This window comes from Grus americana, chromosome 1 (genome assembly GCF_028858705.1).
Source record: "Grus americana isolate bGruAme1 chromosome 1, bGruAme1.mat, whole genome shotgun sequence".
Lineage (NCBI taxonomy): Eukaryota > Metazoa > Chordata > Aves > Gruiformes > Gruidae > Grus > Grus americana.
In genome coordinates this window covers 160,746,622-160,766,251 of record NC_072852.1, presented here as the reverse complement: position 1 = coordinate 160,766,251, position 19,630 = coordinate 160,746,622, and the positions used below count along the sequence as shown (strand labels likewise).

At 37.3% G+C, this 19,630-nt stretch overlaps 1 protein-coding gene across 19 annotated transcripts in view; it reads right to left on the bottom strand.

Annotated features, from left to right (window-relative positions):
• DOCK9 (dedicator of cytokinesis 9) overlaps positions 1-19,630 on the bottom strand; it is a 140,658-nt gene that overhangs the window by 29,956 nt on the left and 91,072 nt on the right. For 13 of the 19 annotated variants that reach the window (XM_054834076.1, XM_054833976.1, XM_054834033.1 and 10 more), the window contains exons 28-37: positions 16,489-16,635; positions 15,713-15,796; positions 14,962-15,073; positions 14,561-14,739; positions 13,759-13,875; positions 12,207-12,327; positions 11,259-11,392; positions 7,966-8,080; positions 6,300-6,366; positions 1,701-1,748 (exon numbers count right to left, since the gene is read on the bottom strand). In XM_054834076.1, coding sequence (XP_054690051.1) covers positions 1,701-1,748; positions 6,300-6,366; positions 7,966-8,080; positions 11,259-11,392; positions 12,207-12,327; positions 13,759-13,875; positions 14,561-14,739; positions 14,962-15,073; positions 15,713-15,796; positions 16,489-16,635 — 1,124 coding nt within the window. Of the gene's footprint in view, positions 1-1,700; positions 1,749-6,299; positions 6,367-7,965; positions 8,081-10,446; positions 10,621-11,258; positions 11,393-12,206; positions 12,328-13,758; positions 13,876-14,560; positions 14,740-14,961; positions 15,074-15,712; positions 15,797-16,488; positions 16,636-19,630 lie in introns of all 19 variants that reach the window. The other 6 variants (XM_054833918.1, XM_054833995.1, XM_054833910.1 and 3 more) reach the window with 1 other exon arrangement.

Genomic DNA, 19,630 nt, shown 5'->3' with positions numbered 1-19,630 from the left:
AAAATAGGTAGCTTAAAAAAAGTATCACAGCAAACTCTTTCTTAAAACCTCAAAGCATGAAAGCAAAAGCACACAAGCAGTTGCTCTTGAAGCACAAAATTTACTTCAGAGCTTTTGAGAACATAAATATTTGAGAACATAAATATTCTGAAAATATTCAGAACCCCAAACCAAATCCTCTATTTTGAGTGTAAAAATTTTAGGAAAAAAAAATTAGAAAGGCACACAGTGGTAAAATTAGAAAGCATACATGCGACAGGAGAGCAGGAATTAACTGAGGTATTATCATGTACATCTTACCCAAGCAGGAAGGGAGAAGAGCCATATACTTTGTTAAACTTGCAGCAATCAAGTGAAGAAAACAGAAAAGTGATCTGTGTTAGCAATCAGTACAGGCTAACTTCCTATCGTGTACCACCACCAGAGCTGATGAAAAATGAAAACCAGTGCTTGAATTACAGAATTCCCTGTTTCCTTTCTCTGTCATTTGTGTATTTTCAGAGTACGTGCATTGATTGTGATATATTTTAGTGTAATGACAATGTGAAAGACTAGAAAGCTACATCTTTGGGGAAAATTCAATATCCCTGCAGAACACCAGAAGAATTCTATAGCTTAACGTTTTTAGTGTTAGCATGCAGTACACAGACTAAGGGATCAGTAAACAAAAAGGAGATGTGGTAGTCTTCTCTACAAACAATTCAAACAATGATTTTGAAGAATTTTTACAAAAAGCCTGAAAATTACAAACTGCTGTAAATCCAGACTTTGAAGTACATTCAAGCACAAAGGTTACAATCAGAACCTGAAGGAAGCCGGATTTATTTTGGCCCTTGAATTTTTTAGGGTAGGTGAACAGAAATGAGATTTTTCTTTTTTCTGAAAAATCTCCAAGAAGATAGTCAACTTTCTTGTTTGTAGAAAGAGATTCACACACCGTTAAATCTAAATTAAAAACAAAAAGCTAACATATTAGTTAGAATACTTCACAACCCAAAGTCAGCAACAACTTTCTCACTGAGTTCAAGAGGGCCAGTATTTCAACCCCACACATTTAATTATAACAATATTAACATGTCAACCACAGCATAAGGTGTTAACAACTATCTATATTTTACTCTATTAATAAACTACTTTGCATTAAACCCCACATTAATGCAAAGATATTCAAATAATTTAGTATATGTTTCTGATTGATACAGATTTTCTCCTAACCAGCCTTCAATGGGAGTGTTCAGGTATCTAACAGTACTTTGGACTTTGAATTGAAAATCAGCAGCATTGGAATGTTCGCTACTCACCTTTCAAAGTAAAAACTCTCTACACAAAATTTTCAAAACATTTCAATGGATATGATTTTATGGCCAAGTGAATAAACAAAACAAATCATAAAATTTATTCCCCAAAGACATTATTTCAAGGAAAAAAATGCTGTAAAAGATAGCATTTAAGGGGTGGATTTTAAAATAATTGATAATAAACACAACACGCACACATCATTCTTAAACAGATACCAGACTTTCAGACAGGATATAGATTTGTTAATATAGTAACCAGTTACTTCAAAACTGTTATGTATCATTTCACAGTAACTCCTCTACTCATGCAATTTATTTGTAATAGAGATACAAGGCATATTGATTGTACACACTGTTATTCTTAAGTGAACAAGACAGCAAAATTTAAATTCCACACAGTACCTGGCTATGTATCGTTTCCCCATGTACTGGAACTGATGTAAGCATACTCTGCAGAGAACACAAGTCAGAGAAGCAACACTTAAAACAATCTTTTCTATGTACATTGGAGTTATTCAACTATTACTTTTTATTAACTTTAAACTCTGACATCATAAAACTTCTTTATTTCTCCTGCCCTTAAAATTCCCTTCCAGCCTCCAAGCCAATAAAAGGTAAACACGGCTCTCATGAAACCAGAGACGGTTGTTGTTTCGGGCAAATTGGGATTAATAGCAAAAGGCGTGGAAGGCTGCCTCCCGAGCACGCCTGTCTCAACACTCTCAATCAGAACAGCTAGTGGGACTCTAACAACCACCACATAGAAGGACCAAATGGTGAAAACACAAAACACCTTAGAAAACTGTAAATAGTGAGTTCAAGTGCTTCATCTTGCTTAGAGTTTTAATATTTATAGAGAAAAAAACATTTAGCCTCAACTATCACAGACAAAACTTCATTATGTGGAATGAGGCCTACAGTTACTGTTATTTACAAATGAATAGCAATCCAGGACAAGTAACATGAAGTATGAAAGTAAAGAGATAACCAGACATTACATATATACACATATTTTGCAAAATGTGTATAAGGGTTCAAAATAAGGGCAATACATTTTGCTTTTTTTTCCCCTTGGCCTAAACTCTCTTGGTTACAGGTTGGGGGGTTTTTGTTTATTTTGTTTTCTTATGGTCTCCAGATTCCAGGATAACAACAACAGGGCTTCTGACAGAACTATTTTATAAAAGGAATCTGATTTTACAATAAGATGATGCTAAAGGAACATCCCAAAGATAATTTTTTATTAAAAAAAATAAATCTATATTTCAATATGATGTTATATTTTAAAGAATCATCATAATATTACTGGTTCAGATCCAGCAAGAAAGCTGAAAGTACAACCTAATTTGCTTGTCTTCACAACTGGTAATACACATCTCTGATGACTAATAAACTAGAAGTCACACTTTCAAATCAAGAAAAATGACATGGATGGAAGCTGTAATAATGATTTCATTTGACTCTTTTCCCACTGTAAGTAATGATCCTCATAATTCAGAACACTTAATGCAACTTCCCTTGTCCCTTGGGTAAGAATATTCTTGCAGTTGTTCTTTAAAGCATAAATCCAAACCAAAAGCCAGTTTTCAGGCTTTCTTTTCCATGTGCCTGTTGTGAATGAGGGAGAAGACTGGCAAATAGTCTCTTCAACTCAGTCCCATTTTGTACTCAGACCTTAAGTACATTAGCTGTCTGCAAATGGCAGAGTCAGAACAGCACTTGCCTCCCCCAAACTTGTTATTCTATTTGCAAATTAACCTCAATTCCCCTTTCTGATATCTTCTTGTCTTTTTTAGATTTTAAGTTTTTCTGAAAAAGGTCTTTGCATGGAGACTACCTACCAGAACACTGTCTTACTGAGGTAATGAGAAACTACTGTAATGACCTGTATTAATAAAAATCATCATCAAATTGAATATTATTTGCATTGGCAAAATACTCCTAGAATTGGAAGTAGAAGACTTTTATGAGCTTTGTTCCTGCTGTAGTTTAAGGAACTATGATATCATCCAGTGCACTAACGAGATGAAAATTTTATTCTGTATGCCATATTGCTATTGTAATGGAAATCTTTGATAATTAGTAATTTGAGATTACTGATTTGATCACAAACCAATCCTACACAGTCCTTGAATAAGAAGTCTCTAATGGCAAAATACTGTTCACCAGTGAATCTGTACAGTTTACACCTCAGGCTTCAGCAAGTCTAGTAAGTAGGCTCACTTACTTGTTTAGTTCTGTCTCTGGTACAATCAATATCATGCCAGATATACTCAAATGATGAGTTAAAACACTATCTACAATATATTCCTACAATAGGCCTTGAGTAGCACATTCCATAACATAATTAATGACTGATATTATGTTGATTGAGCCTCTACTACAGAGACAAAGTGGTCCAGTGAAACAGCAAGACAAGCAGAAAGGCTTCTGTGGTGCATCACTCCAAGCAAACAATGCCTCCATCACTTTTTATTAGTGTAACAGTCAGTCCTTGTGAACAAACACACTAAGTGGGCATAGGGCTAGAGTGTAGTCATTGATACCAAACACTGGATTCATCCTATATGTTCTCCCTTACAGAATGGTAGAAGACACAGGAGGAATGCTAGGAGGACAGTTCATATCTTTTTGGTTTTGAAGTTATGCAATTCAGTCAATTTTGATAATCAACCATATAATTTCAACAGTTTAAGTGTGTCCTGGTTTTGGCTGGGATAGAGTTAATTTTCTTCCTAGCAGTGGGTATAGTGCTGTGTTTTCGATTTTAGGATGAGAATAACATTGATAACACATTGATGTTTCTAGTTGTTGCTAGGCAGTCAGGGATGTTTCAGCTTCTCACGCTGCCCTGCCAACGAGAAGACGGTGGGCACTCAGGAAGCTGGGAGGGGACACAGCCAGGATAACTGACCCAAACTAGCCAAAGGGATCACAGAATGACAGAATGGTTTGGGTTGGAAGGGATGGAAGGGACCTCAAAGATCATCTAGTTCTAGTTGTGCTTGGGATTGCCCCCACCCATGTGCGGGACCCTGCATTTGGCCTTGTTGAACTTCATGCGGTTCGCACGGGCCCACCTCTCCAGCCTGTCCAGGTCCCTCTGGATCGCATCCCTTCCCTCCAGTGTACTGACAGCACAACACAGCTTGGTGTCACTGGCAAACTTGCTGAGGGTGCACTCAATCCCACTATCCATGTCGCAGACAAGGATGTTAAACAGTGCCAGTCCCAGGACCAACCCCTGAGGAACACCACTCATCAGTGGTCTCCACTTGGACATTGAGCCATTGACCACAACTCTTTGACTGCGACCATCCAGCCAATTCCTTATCCACCGCGTGGTCCATCCATCGAATCCATGTCTCTCCAATATAGAGACAAGGATGTCATGCGGGACAGTGTCAAATGCCTTGCACAAGTCCAGGTAGATGATGTCAGTTGCCCTTCCCTTGTCCACCGACGCTGTAACCCCATCATAGAAGGCCACCAAATTTGTCAGGCACGATTTGCCCTTAGTGAAGCCGTGTTGGCTGTCACCAATCACCTCCTTATTTTCCATGTTCCTGTGCATAGTCTCCAGGAGGGTCTGCTCACTGGCCTGTAGTTCCCTGGGTCTTCCTTTTATCCCTTCTTAAAAATGGGGGTTATGTTTCCCCTTTTCCAGTCAGTGGGAACTTTGCCAGACTGCCAGGACTTCTCAAATATGATGGAGAGTGGCCTGGCCACCTCATCCGCCAGTTCCCTCAAGACCCTCGGATGCATCTCATCAGGTCCCATGGACTTGTGCACCTTCAGGTTCCTTAGATATTCTTGAACCTGATCTTCTCCTGCAGTGGGCGGTTCTGCATTCTCCCAGTCCCTGCCTTTGCCTTCTGTGACCTGGGCAGTGTGGCTCAAGCACTTGCCAGTGAAGACTGAGGCAAAGAAGTCATTGAGTACCTCGGCCTTCTCCATATCCTGGGTAACCAGGTCACCTGTTTCATTCCAGAGGGGACCCACATTTTCCCTCATTCTCCTTTTCTCACTGACATACCTATAGAAGCTTTTCTTGTTGTCCTTGACATCCCTGGCCATATTTAATTCTATCAGGGCTTTGGCTTTCCTAACCTAATCCCTGGCTGCTCAGACAGTTTCTCTGTATTCCTCCCAGGCTACCTGTCCTTTCTTCCACCCTCTGAAGGCTTCCTTTTTGTGTTTGCCCAGGGGCTCCTTGTTGATCCATGCGGACCTCTTGGTGGTTTTGCCTGACTTCCTCTTTGTTGGGATGCATTGCTCCTGAGCTTGGAGGAGGTGACCCTTGAATATTAGCCAGCTGTCTTGGGCCCCTCTTATCTCTAGAGCTTTGTCCCATGGTATTCTACTAAGCAGACAGTCCATACCATGAGACGTCATGCTGAGTACGTAACTGGGGGGTTGGCTAGGAGGTGGCACAGCTCAGGAACTAACTGAGCATCAGTTCCAGGTGGTGAGCAGTTGTGCTGTACATCACTTGTTTTGTATATTCTTTTATTATTATTCTTCTCTTCCTTTTCTGCCCTATTAAACTGTCTTTACCTCAACCCATGAGTTTTACCTTTTTTTCTTTCTGATTCTCTCCCCCATCCCACTGGGGTGGGTGGGGAGCGAGTGGAACGACTATGTGGTTGTTTTAGCTGCTAGCCAGGTTAAACCACGACAATGTTACAAGATGCATTTTAATACAGATCAGTCAACAAGAGAGTTGGTTCCTCTTCTATGAGCACAGCAATATCATGAGCACTACTTGCTGTTTAGGAACTTCCTGAGGTCACTTCTGTGTAGCCTAATTCCAGACACTATCATGGAATTGGACAGACATGCAATTATGCACATCAAGTTAAGGACTTCTAAACAGACCAAGATAGCATTATTTTTTCAAACAAACAAATAAAACCATATATACACACTTATATCCACACTCATACTTCTAACTGCATAGCAAAATGTATGATTTTATGATAAACTCAAGAAAAATCTTACTCTGTAATTGTGAAAAAGTCCATGAGTTCAGACTTTGTAGCCTTGTTCCAATATGTAAACAATGCATCTAGGAAAATGAAAAATATTAAAAACAAGAAAAAGGCAAACACACAAAAATATTAAGTAGAAGAGTTAACATCAGTTCTTAGTTTTCAGATAATGAGGATTCAAAGAATCTAAAAATGACTTGTGGAGTATTTAAAGTTTTCCTTGAAGCTGATTATACAAATGCACATATAAATTCTCCAAATTAGTTTCTACAATATGCTTGCAATGAATCAGTAATATTCCCATACGCTTTTATATTTTAAATAGTAGTAATTGTGTAGTCAGTAGTGATTAGAGTGTTCTTAAAAATATGAGACTTCAGAACACTTTGGACTGTTAGTCCTATAACCTGCTTCTTCACAGATTGGTCTCAACATTTTTTAAATTCATATTTATGATTTCTTCTTTTTTAATTTATAATGCTTTACTGTGGATACTTTTTCAGCATAGGTTTCAGATTTTTTTTTTTATTTGCGCAGGTTTCAAAAATGGCTATATGTTTTTTACAAAGCTTATAGTTACATAGCCAACACCTGGTCTGTTTTGCCAAAAATGCTCAACATTAGCTAACGAATTCGAAACTATTAAAAAGATGTGTGGCAAAGTTTATTTGACCTTTGTTCTTTTCCAGGAAAATTGAGACCAAAAAAAACCCCACTGTGCTTATGTACATTTTAACTTCAATTTCCTGGAAATTCTGACTGATTTTTATATATTTCAAAGTGCAAAATAGCAGAAAAATATTTTTTAATTTTATTGTTCTTTGTAAGTGAAATACATGAAATAATATCTATGTAATTATTTAAAAAATCTAATGGTGTGACTGGATATTGAATACTTATTAACCTTTCACTACTCATTCATGATTAAATGGTCTAATAAATTAGAGTTCGAGTAGTACTACATAAACTTGATTTTTTGAAATTAACATAAAAATAGGCACAGAAAATAATTAAGTACTGTTGATATGTTTAGCAGAAACTGAAAAACTCAATTTTTTTACCAAAAGGGACTCTCCCTTTTTTTCAAATATTGATCAAGAATAGGCATGATTCTGAGTTATATGATTATAGTAAAAAAAAAAAAAAAAAAAATCAAGATTTGCCATTCATATAGTATTTCTGTATCTCCGCAACCTTCTCTGGGATAATATGACTCTCTCAAAAATTCAATGGATCACTTCACAAACATTCCAAGAGAATGAAGAAGCACTAATATTCCCATTCCAGAAATGGAAATGTACACAGCAATCAAATAATTTGGTTCCCTGCCATACAGTAAGTTCTCCAGAATGGAGGAACGGACTAGCCTGAGACTCTTCTACTGATCAATGAACTATTCTTCACTTCCATTTTCCAAACCGGACTGTACAATCACATACAAATACTTGCTTTCTTACCAAGCCCTTTAGTTAGTGTCACACTTTGAAGAAATAATGACTAATGTTTACGAGATTTCAATAAAAGCTTGATTTGATCAATCACACGTATTTGTAAAATGCAGCACAACATGGTACCTACACCTAAAATATTTTGCTGATTTTGAAAAGGTATTAAAATCACAGGCATAAATCCAACACATGATTTCAAATTTATAAAACATAGGTGGTATTACCTACCTTCTGACATACTTCTTAAGATATGAAGGAAACACATGAGCAGACTTTTGATCTCTGCTTGGTCAAGTTTGTCATATCGAACTACAGAACTTCCTAAAGTGCTGCTCTGTTGGTTCTGAAAAGAAGACAGACATATTTTGGCTGAAGAGTTCTTAAACTGTTAATAAACTAAAATCTTTCAAATTGCCTTATTAATTCCTGCAACAGAAAAAGGATCTCAGAATGGAGACAAAAATGTTTCATGTAGAGACAGGTCACTAAAACACACATTACACACATGAAGTATACCAAATTAAGGCTCTTTACCTTTATTTATTTTTATTTCCTTCTTTGTATTTCTTTTTTCCCCCAGAGGGAGGAGTAAGAGGAAAAGTTACCTAACAGTGATTATTAATCAAGTTAATTATACATGGATATCCACATTTAGAAATCAGACATGCTCCTTCTGTTCAGATGAAATGCTTTAAATATACATGCTACTGTTAGGTGATACATATATGCATCTTTGCTTTTGAAGAGACTTTATGCTGAACCTGTAGACAGACCTGCCTCTAGAAAATTCTTTCCATTTAAAGATGTAGGAACCCCAGGGAAAACACAGATGAATGGCAATAATATGCATTCTGGAATATTACAGATATGTAGCTTGCCCTTGCCTTAAAAAAACCAAACAAACCCACAACATAAACAAACAAAACCCCAAAACCACCCAACAAGACAACTTTCTCCCTGCTTCATTTGTTTATACAATTCCTACACTTGTGGGAAGTTAATCACCAATACTCAATACTAAAGTCTGTCCAAAAAGAAAAAAAACCCATGACTGATCTTTCAAAATGTGTACCACAAAAAAAGGGAAAAAATAAAACTGTGAAACTATAGAAGTTGAATTTTAGGCAAAGGCTAATTTCCCTGCAATCAAGTGTTACAGAATCCTCATTCTGAGGCTTTTACAGATATACTATATAGATGTTTTAAGGATAAATTATGCCCTTTTTAGTACCTAATTCTCACTTCCAATATGAAGCCGCTCACATGAATGCAAAATGAACCAGACATTTAATAAGTTTTCTTATTAAATGGTACAACTGATCTATGGAACTCTGGTTTCTACAAGAAAGTTGGATCATCTTGGCTCTATGACCTTTGTAAGGACACATACCAGTGTCGGAAGAAATCCTTCATATCAAAATTAGAAAAAAAAAAACCAAAACCAAACATAGACTCAAGGGAGAAAAGCACTTGGTTTCACAAACAAAGCGAGAAGTGCCAATACCTCAAGGGTAGAACCACCCTTCCAGGAACACTCCTCGCTGAAAGCAGGAGACATGCTAATCCACGAGGGAACATTTCACAGCATACACGTCAATTGACTGCCAAGCCCTTTAATGCATTCCACGTAAAAGGAAAGAACTGTTGTCCTAAAACAGTTTATGTAAATTTGTCGCATACTAGCCACTGAATGGATGCGCAGTGAAACTGAATGGGAAACTACGATTAACACTAGCCAGAAGTTACTGTAATTGAGGAGGAAATGGACACCTATAACAGCCTGATTATTGCTAATTCTAAAGACCTCATAAACTGTTGAGGTGCTACTATACAGCTTGATGGATACTGAAACAGCAGGCAATTAATGGGTGGCAAAGCAGAAAGAGAAGTTGAGTTTCCTAGACTTTCGGATGCTGTCCAAAACACTAGATAATATTTCCTCTAAAATAGTTGAACACATACATGAATAAAACTAAAGCTTATGCATAGCTATAGTCCAATTTAAAATCACGTCAATAACCTATGAAGTATGCACACATTAAAATAGAAACTGATATACTTCCAACCAATTCTGACTCCACAAGTATAGTACAATAGGTCATTCTGAAAGAAAATTAGAACAAAAACATGCCTCTTCAGTAATGATATCAAGCAATGAGCAAAAATTCAAAGATAACGTGCACTGATCTACTAGAAAGAAAGTTTGGAAAACAACAAATAAGAAGCCAGGATTAAGTATTATTTGGGGAAAACATTAACAGCATGCAAAACATAAAATCCTGTATTACCTAAACTGGCAGACCAAAGTAGAATTTTCAAAGGATGTTGACTCCTTTGAAAACCCTTTTACTTGGTAAAAACACTACACATTGGTAATTAACAACATGACAACTAAGTAGTAGATGACAGCATTGCCATTTAGCAACAGTGTATGCGCAAAATATTTGTTTACTTGGTCAATGTCAAAGAAGATTTTTTTAGTTCTATTTATATTAAAAATCCAAATTCTGCTGATATTAAGCTGATTAGATTTTTATGGTTAAATTAAGTCATGTACATGAACTATTCCAGGTTTGGCATTTAAGGCATTTTACATGGTTACATTGTACATATTTGCCTTGAGATTCGACTGTTGCAAAGAAGTGGCAAAACTACTGATCACACACTTCACTCAGAAGCTCAACTATGCCAAGCACAAAAAGCAAATACTTCTTGTAACTGAAGAGAGAAAGCAGCATGCAAAATTTTCTCTGGTAAAGCTGGAATTGTCAGAAGTGAAAAATCCATAGTAACACGGTTTTTCTTTGCAGGGTGAGAATTTTCTTCTTCTTCTCCATTAGGGCGCATAGCATGAGCAGAGTGCCTTCTGAGAAGCTTCTCTCTCTGCCACACGAAGGCATGTCAGAGTCAAGGGGAAAAAGTTAACATGTTGTGACTTGCACAACAAGATCTAAGAAAATGAAATGTGATCAGTATCAACACAAGCTCTAGAAAGATATGACTGAATACCTCATAGCTACTGCAGCCAGAGCTCCTAATTTGTAACAGCTTTAAAGTGAAATGTTTTAGAAAAGTCAAACTAATAGAAAAGAAATCATCTAGAGAAAGCACAGCCACCGGTTTTTAAACATTTTAAGAATGCTACATATATTGTGTATAGAACAGGACGGATTGAAGGTCTCCACAAAGTCAAAACTGTCCTAACTAGAATTGAGTTCTCTCAAGAAAAATTCAATACACTTCATCTAGTGCCTTTCTCTAGCAAAGGAAACAACTGCTTGTTTAGGTCTCTACATTGAAAATATTTTCCTATTTTCTGCAAAATAGCTTAATAAATATAATGCAAAAAGAGTTCATATGATCATTATTTTGCGAAAGAAAAAACTTCTGTAAAATTCTGCTCTACAGTCATTCTAGAAAGCCCATTCCCAATGGAGATTACAGAAGTTAACTCCTATGAGAATTAAGATGAAATTTTAGGAATACACTTCAGGTTTTTTATTTTGGTTTGGTTTTCTTACCTTGTCAAGGGAATTGCTCTTGTCACTGTGTCTTTCTGGGATACTGCTTCCTGAGTCTGTACTTATAAGAGAGCCTCTTGAGTCAGCGTTCCTCACGCTATTAATATTTGGAGTTGATGTGGTGTATGGGGAAGCTAAAAAAAAAAAACAAAACCCAAAACAATATAAAAATATCAAACAATACTGAATAAAGTCACTTTGTAGTTTAGTCAGACTTCTAAAACCACCATATATGTATATATTAAGGCAGCAAATAATTAATTCTATTTAGTTACTTTTAATGAAGACAAACTTATTCTAGAGTTTCAGCAAAGTACATATGCATGTAGACATATGTACAACTACATACATATATGCATAAAAAACACATGTAGCAATAATACATACACACATGAAGAAAGCATGTATATTTAAAAAATCCCCTTTCTAATTTTTCATGTTTGTTTGTTTTTTAATGGACTAGTGACACAACTAAATCACAGCAGATAACAATAAATAGGAAAAACACATTAAGACAGGCGTGAGGATGCCCACAGGTGTGCACTAGCAGCATTCCACCTATAGGTGGTCTCCAATATCACGTACAAAATCATGGATTATGGCACTCTTGCCATGACTAAGGCTAGTCCTGCCTCCTATTTCTCTGCAGCAAGACAAGAACTATCACCTTTGATGGGGAAAAAAGCAGCTCTCCAGGAAATAGCTTTAGCTCCAAAGAGAAAAACAAAACCAAAAACATCCCGAGAGAAAGATTTCATGTACAGACTGTGAATTCTGACCCACACCGAATGGTGGATTGCATTAGGGTTCTGTTAATGAAAGCAGCAGTAAATTCAAGTACGTACGCACGCAGAAAACAACCATAGTTACACACAAAGCAATTATCTCTGGTAACAAATGAAAAAGAGAACTGATTCCTTTTTAAAATTATTTTATTTAAGTGCTTACCAATGCCAGAGATAACACCAAATAGATCTTTAGGAAGATTGTTATCCAATGTGTTTCCTGATTTTTGTGGTGTTACTAGCTGACTTGCAGTTGGCAAAGTAAGTGCATCATCCTTTGCGCTCTGTTTGGACAAGAGGAAAATGTGATTATTGCTTTCAACAGTACAGATTTAGTGAATACGACATACTTTATCTTCTAGAGCAGTATTTGTGATATATTTCTTTCTCAAATTTTAAGAAAGCATGGAATGAGATGTTCAGGTATTTGCACAAGCTTGGGATAGCCTAAAACTTAAGATACCTAGGGAAACATTGAAGAAATTATATTCCATTAGATCTTAAACACTATAAACCAGATATTTCCAAAAGACTCAAATTACTTTTATTTCAAACACTGAAACATTTCTCTTGTTGGAAGGGTATTGTGAATTTCTTTCTTAATACCAAATGGAACACAGCAAGATACGGACAAAAATAAAATACATTAATTAAATCTTAGATTCAATAATTGTATGCAACTATAATATATCAACATACACTGTCACAAATTCCATTTGAATTCATTCTTCTGTAGCCCTCTTACACTACAGCTGTTCCAAAAGCACACTCATTTAAGGTTAAAAATTAAATTAAAAATTAAATTTCTAATTTCTAGAAAATTAACATTTTTTTTGGTGGTCCATTTATTTACAGTGTTGGACTAAATTGAAAAAGATTTTTTTTATTTTTTTTTTACAAAAATCTACCACCAATATGCAATCTTTTCTGCTGAACAGCAACTACTGAATTTTTTGGGATTTTAGTGAACATAACTAATTCTCTATGTGTTAGATGTTGGGGGACTATCCTCTTGCATAGAAATGAAGTACATGCAAGTGTCTCCAATGCCAGGATCTACCAGAATAGAGGCAGACTGTTTATACAAACTGGCAAGCAGACTAAAGAGAAGTGTAATTTTTGAGTAAAACAGAGAGACAATTTAATGAAAACTCTTCTCACAGAAAGTATATTAAAACTGGGTAACAGATACAAAAGGAAGGATGTTAAATTGCAGAAAACAACTGCCATTTTTTATTTCAAATGCACTGTTCCTTCAGCTTCTTTGGCTGCTCCTTTTAGAATACTCCAAAAGATGCAGCAGGTCCAATCCTATGTGGTCTATAGTTTGTCTTGAAATATAGGCACATGCACCAGAAATGTAGAAAAAGCAAGATGTTAGATAGCAGTATAGTCACACGGCATTAGAATGATGCCATGGCAATCTGTGTGGCCTAGCATTCTCCAAAAATCTTCAGGGGTTCAAGCAGAGATCAATAAGGGCACTCTAATCTGTATATAGCACCAATTACCATGTTAGACATAGCTTAGCTGGACAAGAGAAACCATAGCCAAAACCATAAAAGTGAACTAAGCTTTTACACTCAGAAAAAGTAAGAACAAACTCGCAGAATTCTGAAGCTTTATTTGCCAGAAGTTTGCTGTGTTTCATGTACACATTACCAATAAATTATGATTAAAATAGTTCAGAATACCAAACAGAAATGGTCACTCACACTGCTGGAAGGGTTAACAGGAAACGGAGACACATCTTTAACATTGATTCGCTGAACATTTTCTATGAGCAGTCCGAAGAGTGGCAAATACATAGTGGCTATTCGTGCCTGATGGCTCTAAATAGAGTTTAACAGTTCATTAAAAATTAAATCTGTAATTTGTTAATCACTAATTATTTTTAAGCTATTCACTCCTAAATTACAAAAAAGGAGCATTTAATAAATATTTGCCAAGTCAGAGCCCATACTCCTAAGTTCACAAATGGCAAAAGCAGTGATCATCACTGTATTTCATTCTAATTTACAGAAGGTCAGTAAATTTTATTTACTGTTTCAATATAATGCAGAAAAAGCCCTAAATTCATGTGATTTTAGCTAAGACTAACCAAGTAAATTAACAAGCTTGATAAAGAAATGCTATCTTCATTAAAATTTTATGGCTTCTCCACAGCACAGCTGATATTAAAAGAGAGTCAGGAAAACTAAAAAAAAAAAAAAAAATCACTCAAAGAGCTTTGAAAACATTCATAGAAATCTGATTACTTTAAGAACAGCAGTTAGATTACACTGTGCTAAAGTGTAATAAACACATAATTATGTTAAAGGTGCTTTCTGCTTTCATTTGGTAAAAATACGGGATTTGCAGATTGATTTTGATAGAATTTGAATACATATATTCATGAGTCTGAACAGAAATAGCGTTGCTGCAAATTAACAATTTTTTTGTGGAAGAACAAACTCTCTGTGTATGTGCACACTTAATCTTTACTATTTTGTATTACTAGCATAGCAATACACTTACCCTGGAAGCATATCTATCATCAAAAGAGTGCTTTATCATCAAATTCTTGAGCACACAAATAGCAATCTGCCGCACGTCTCTGAACTCTTGCAGTGCATTGCCCACCTCCCTTAGAAGCAGTCCCACTAAGAAGTGATTTTTACAAAACTCATCAGTTAATGAATAGTCCAGGTGAAGGTCTGGAAGTAAAGCACAAGTTCTGTGTGAGGCATGCTATTATTTAAATCAATTTATCAATTAATGCTGAACTAAAATGTTTCCAACTTTATTGACAAATTCACATATATCCATAGATATAATATATATAATCATAGTTATTCTTACAACCCTAGCCCAATTTACTGCATAATGATGCATTTATTAAACAGAAATATACCATAGACTTTTTTGGAAGAATTTACCTTGGTATCTCTGAACTCTGCCTTTTCCAAAGGGCATTGGTAGATTCAACGGTATGTAATGCTCATGATTACAGACTACACGGAGAAATTCAAATTTGAATTCAAAAAGAGTCTGCAAAAATAATTTTAAAGTATAAATTAAACAACTGATGCAGTGATTTAAATACATTAAAAACAGCTTTCTAACACAAAAGAGTGATTTCTCAGTCTTGCAGTATGAGGGATATAGACCCATCAACGTTGTATACATCAATATAAAATAATTGCAGCATAATTCATACTTGATAACTAGACATAGTTCTATTTACTGTTCCCATTGTCCAAAGTTATTTAGGTTTACTATTTAGGTTTACTATATTATGTATTGAAGTAAGAAAAGTTTGGACCTACAGAAGAAATTCTTTGGACATGTGGTACATGCTTTCACCACCACAGTAAATGTACAGAAACTTATCAGATACCAACTCTTCAACTTTAGCCTCTCTCACGTTCATGCTTAAAATTTCTGCTTAGTTGCATCCCCTATCACCCACCACTTTCGCAATACACATGTCCTAGGGTGGTTAAGTTGCATCTGAAAATGGGAATAAAAATATGAAAAAGTGATTTGATGGAAGAAAAAAAAATGCTCTAGGCACAGTGCAAAGACGTCTAATGTAACTGGGAAGAAGTCTGAAAACTTAATGCAGGACTCTATCCACATGCATCAAGAAGAGGCAACTCCTAAAAATCATTTAAAAGCACCGAGTACCTTCGGATCTCCTGGGGCAAAGCAGCTGATGTAGTTATTGATTTGCTTGAAAACAAAGCCTCTATCCATAAAAGTAAAACACCTCTGGGGAAAACAAGCAAAACCAAGATAGAATTGATTTAGTACTGTCTCAATGGCTTGTAATTATATTTTTGTATTTAATAAGTTTATTTTCCAAACACAACATTGATATTTCAGTTTGAATATAAAAATCAATTAAAAAGCAAACTATATGTATACATATATGAATACCAAATTTTCCCTTAGAGTGCAAAATGTAAACAAATTCCAGATAAAAAGCAGTTTGAAGAAAAGTTTATCTTGACAGAAATGAAAATGACATGCCACTAGCTGCTTTATCTACCTTTTTATTTCCCATTCTTTTTTCTGCCTACTGGACCTTATTGGCTAAAAAAGGAAAGACATTGAAAGTCTGTCTACATAAAATGCATGCAAATAAAACACTACTCAACGTATGAAGCTTTTGTAGGATTAGAAGGTAACCTAAATTATATTTAAAAAAAAAAATCGAAATATATTTCAGATAAAGTATACATTAATACAAAAAAATAATCAAGCTTTTGAACAGATGTCTTCTTGATTACAGAAGATGCAAATTACACTTCAATGCATTTTAACTTGGAGATAGAATTATATTTAAAAAGCATTAAACATATTCAGTTTTATATAAGTCAAGTTTAAGATTCTTTAAAATCCATGAAGAAGTAGTATTTTTGAAAAAGTAACCACAGAGCCCAAGTTGTTTGTGCACCTACTTTTATAAAGGCAGCAAGGCTATGGTTTGCATTTTTTGAAGCCTCTGGATTGTCTCTGTACTTCTGAGTGATGTGTGGCATTAGCATATTAACAACTGTTTCGACTGCATGATGAAAGGAAGCGGAAAATCTCTGGTTTCGCAACAGCTAAAAACAAATTCAGATACAATATTTAATATGGTTTGTAACACTAAAATATATCAGAAAGTTTGGTTTAGACAATATATAGATAACCTGACAGGGAGAGGGGAGACAAAGAAAGTTTTCAAATTTTTTCATTTATCATTTAAAGTAACATTTTCTTTAAATTCAAGATTTTCCTGAACTTTCTAGACTGAGGGGGAAAAAGAGCATTTGATTAGAAGAAAATATTACAACATGCACTAACATCCGTTATTAAAATTCAAGCAAGGCAGTCTTGGATGACAAAAACACTGTATAAAAGTTTGTAAGTGTACTGCATTAATATTTTTTATACTACAATAAACTTGACAACAGAAGCTAAGAACAAAAGGAAATCCTTTAATTTTATCTTTCTTTGCAAAGCAGACACACAGCTACTTCACATACAGTAACTATATTATCAGACTCTCTTGTCTGTCTTGAAAAAACACCCAGCAGTTTGTGCTGTTCTGCATCTATCTTTTTAATAACTCCTTTGCCTTTTGCCATTGTGGAAATTCTCACCCATGCTTCTTTCTTGCTCACCAGCGACCTCAAATGTCAGCTCTTCCAGGCTTCAGAATCGTACTCTCCATGTTTTTAAGCTTCTACAATTAGAACTGTTTTCCTTTGCTTTTAGGTAGCTTGCCAATTAGCTTAAGAGATTTCCTCTACATTCACAATTTTCTCCTTTCTACTCACCATCTATATTATCTTCACGACTGAATTTGTACATTCTGACCAGTACTGGCCAGTAAGTTCTCTTCAGCTTTTTGGCACTGCAGAGGCTCTTTTATTTAAACTTTTAACTAAAGTTGCCAGGGGACAGAAACCTCAATCTGTCCCTCTCCTAACCAGTCTGATGCCAGTGCCAGCCACAGATGCTCAGAGCTGGGAGAAGGATCCCAGGTCAGCAGGAGAGCACCTGAAGTGCAGCACAAAGGAATTGCAACTACTCCAGCCAGTCAGCCAGCTTCATCGGCGGCCCAACTGAAATGCCTCTATGCAAACACATGTAGCGTGAGGAACAAACAAGAGTTAGAGACGTGCACACCTGCAGGGCTGTGATCTCATTGGCATCATGGAGATGTGGTGGGATGGCTCCTATGACTGGAGAGTTGGGATGGAAGGGTACAGGCTCTTTAGGAAGGACAGGCAGGGGAGATGAGGAGGGGGTGTCACCCTCTATGTCAATGACCACCTGGAGTGCATGGAACTCCACCTGGGGATGGATGAGGAGCCAACTGAGAGCTTATGGGTCAGGATTAAAGGGAGGGCTGGGGCAGGGGATGTCATAGCGGGGGTCTGCTACAGGCCACCTGACCAGGGAGACCGAGCAGATGGGGCCCTCTATAGGCAGATAGGAACAACCTCATGTTCACAAGCCCTGGTCCTTATGGGGGACCTCAAACACCCTGACATCTGTTGGAGGGACAACACAGCAGGGCACAAGCAATCCAGGAAGTTCCTGGAATGTGTTGATGATAACTTCCTCCTCCAGGTGATAGAGGAGCCCACGAGGAGAGGTGCCATGCTGGACCTTGTTCTCACCAACAAGGAGAGGCTGGTGGGGAATGTCAAGCTCAAGGGCAGCCTTGGCTGCAGTGACCACAAAATGGTGGAGTTCAAGATCCTCAGGGCAGCGAGGAGGGCACACAGCAAGCTCACTACCCTGGACTTCAGGAGAGCAGACTTTGGCCTCTTCAGGGACCTGCTTGGTAGAGTACCATGGGACAAAGCCCTGGAAGGAAGAGGGGCCCAAGACAGCTGGCTAATATTCAAGGGTCACCTCCTCCAAGCTCAGGAGTGATGCATCCCAACAAAGAGAAAAATCAGACAAAAATGCCAGGAGGCCCGCATTGATGAACAAAGGAGCCCCCGGGCAAACTTGGACACAAAAAGGAAGCCTACAGAGGGTGGAAGCAGGGGCAGGTAGCCTGGGAGGAATACAAAGAAATTGTCTGAGCAGCCAGGGATCAGGTTAGGAAAGCTAAAAGTCCTGATAGGATTAAATCTGGCCAGGGACACCAAGGGCAACAAGAAAAGCTTTTATTGGTACATCAGTAATAAAAGGAAGACTAGGGAAAATGTGGGCCCTCTCTGGAAGGTAACAGGAGACCTGGTTACCCAGGATATGGAGAAGGCTGAGGTACTCAATGAGTATTTTTTTTTGCCTCAGTCTTCATCAGCGAGGGCTCCAGACACACTGCCCAGGTCACAGAAGGCAAAGGCAGGGACTGGGAGAATGAAGAACTGTCCATTATAGGAGAAGATCAGGTTTGAGACCATCTAAGGAACCTGAAGGTGCACAAGTCCGTGGGACCTGATGAGAATCACCTGTGGGTCCTGGAGGAACTGGCAGATGAAGTTGCTAAAGCCACTATCCAACATATTTGAGAGGTCATGGCAGTCCAGTGAAGTTCCCACTGACTGACAAATTTAGTGGCCTTCTACAATAGGGTTACAGCATTGGTGGATAAGGGAATAGCAACTGACATCATCTACCTGTGCAAAGGTCATCACCTTGTGCAAAGTATTTGACACTGTCCTACATGACATCCTTGTCTCCAAATCGGAGAGACATGGATTTGATGGATGGAGCACTCAGTGGATAAGGAATTGGCTGGATGGTTACACTCAAAGAGTTGTGGTCAACAGCCTGACGTTCAAGTGGAGACCAGTGATGAGTGGCGTTCCTCAGGGGTTGGTATCAGGACTGGTGCTCTTTAACATCTTTGTCAGTGAAATGGACAGCGGGATCGAGTGCACCCTCAGCAAGTTTGCCAATGACACCCAGCTGTGTGGTGTGGTCGACACGCTGGAGGGAAGGGATGCCATCCAGAGGGACCTTGACAGGCTGGAGAGGTGGGCCCGTGCAAACCGCATGAAGTTCAACAAGGCCAAATGCAAGGTCCTGCAAATGGGTGGGGGCAATCCCAAGCACAGCTATAGGCTGGGGAGAGAATGGATTGAAAGCAGC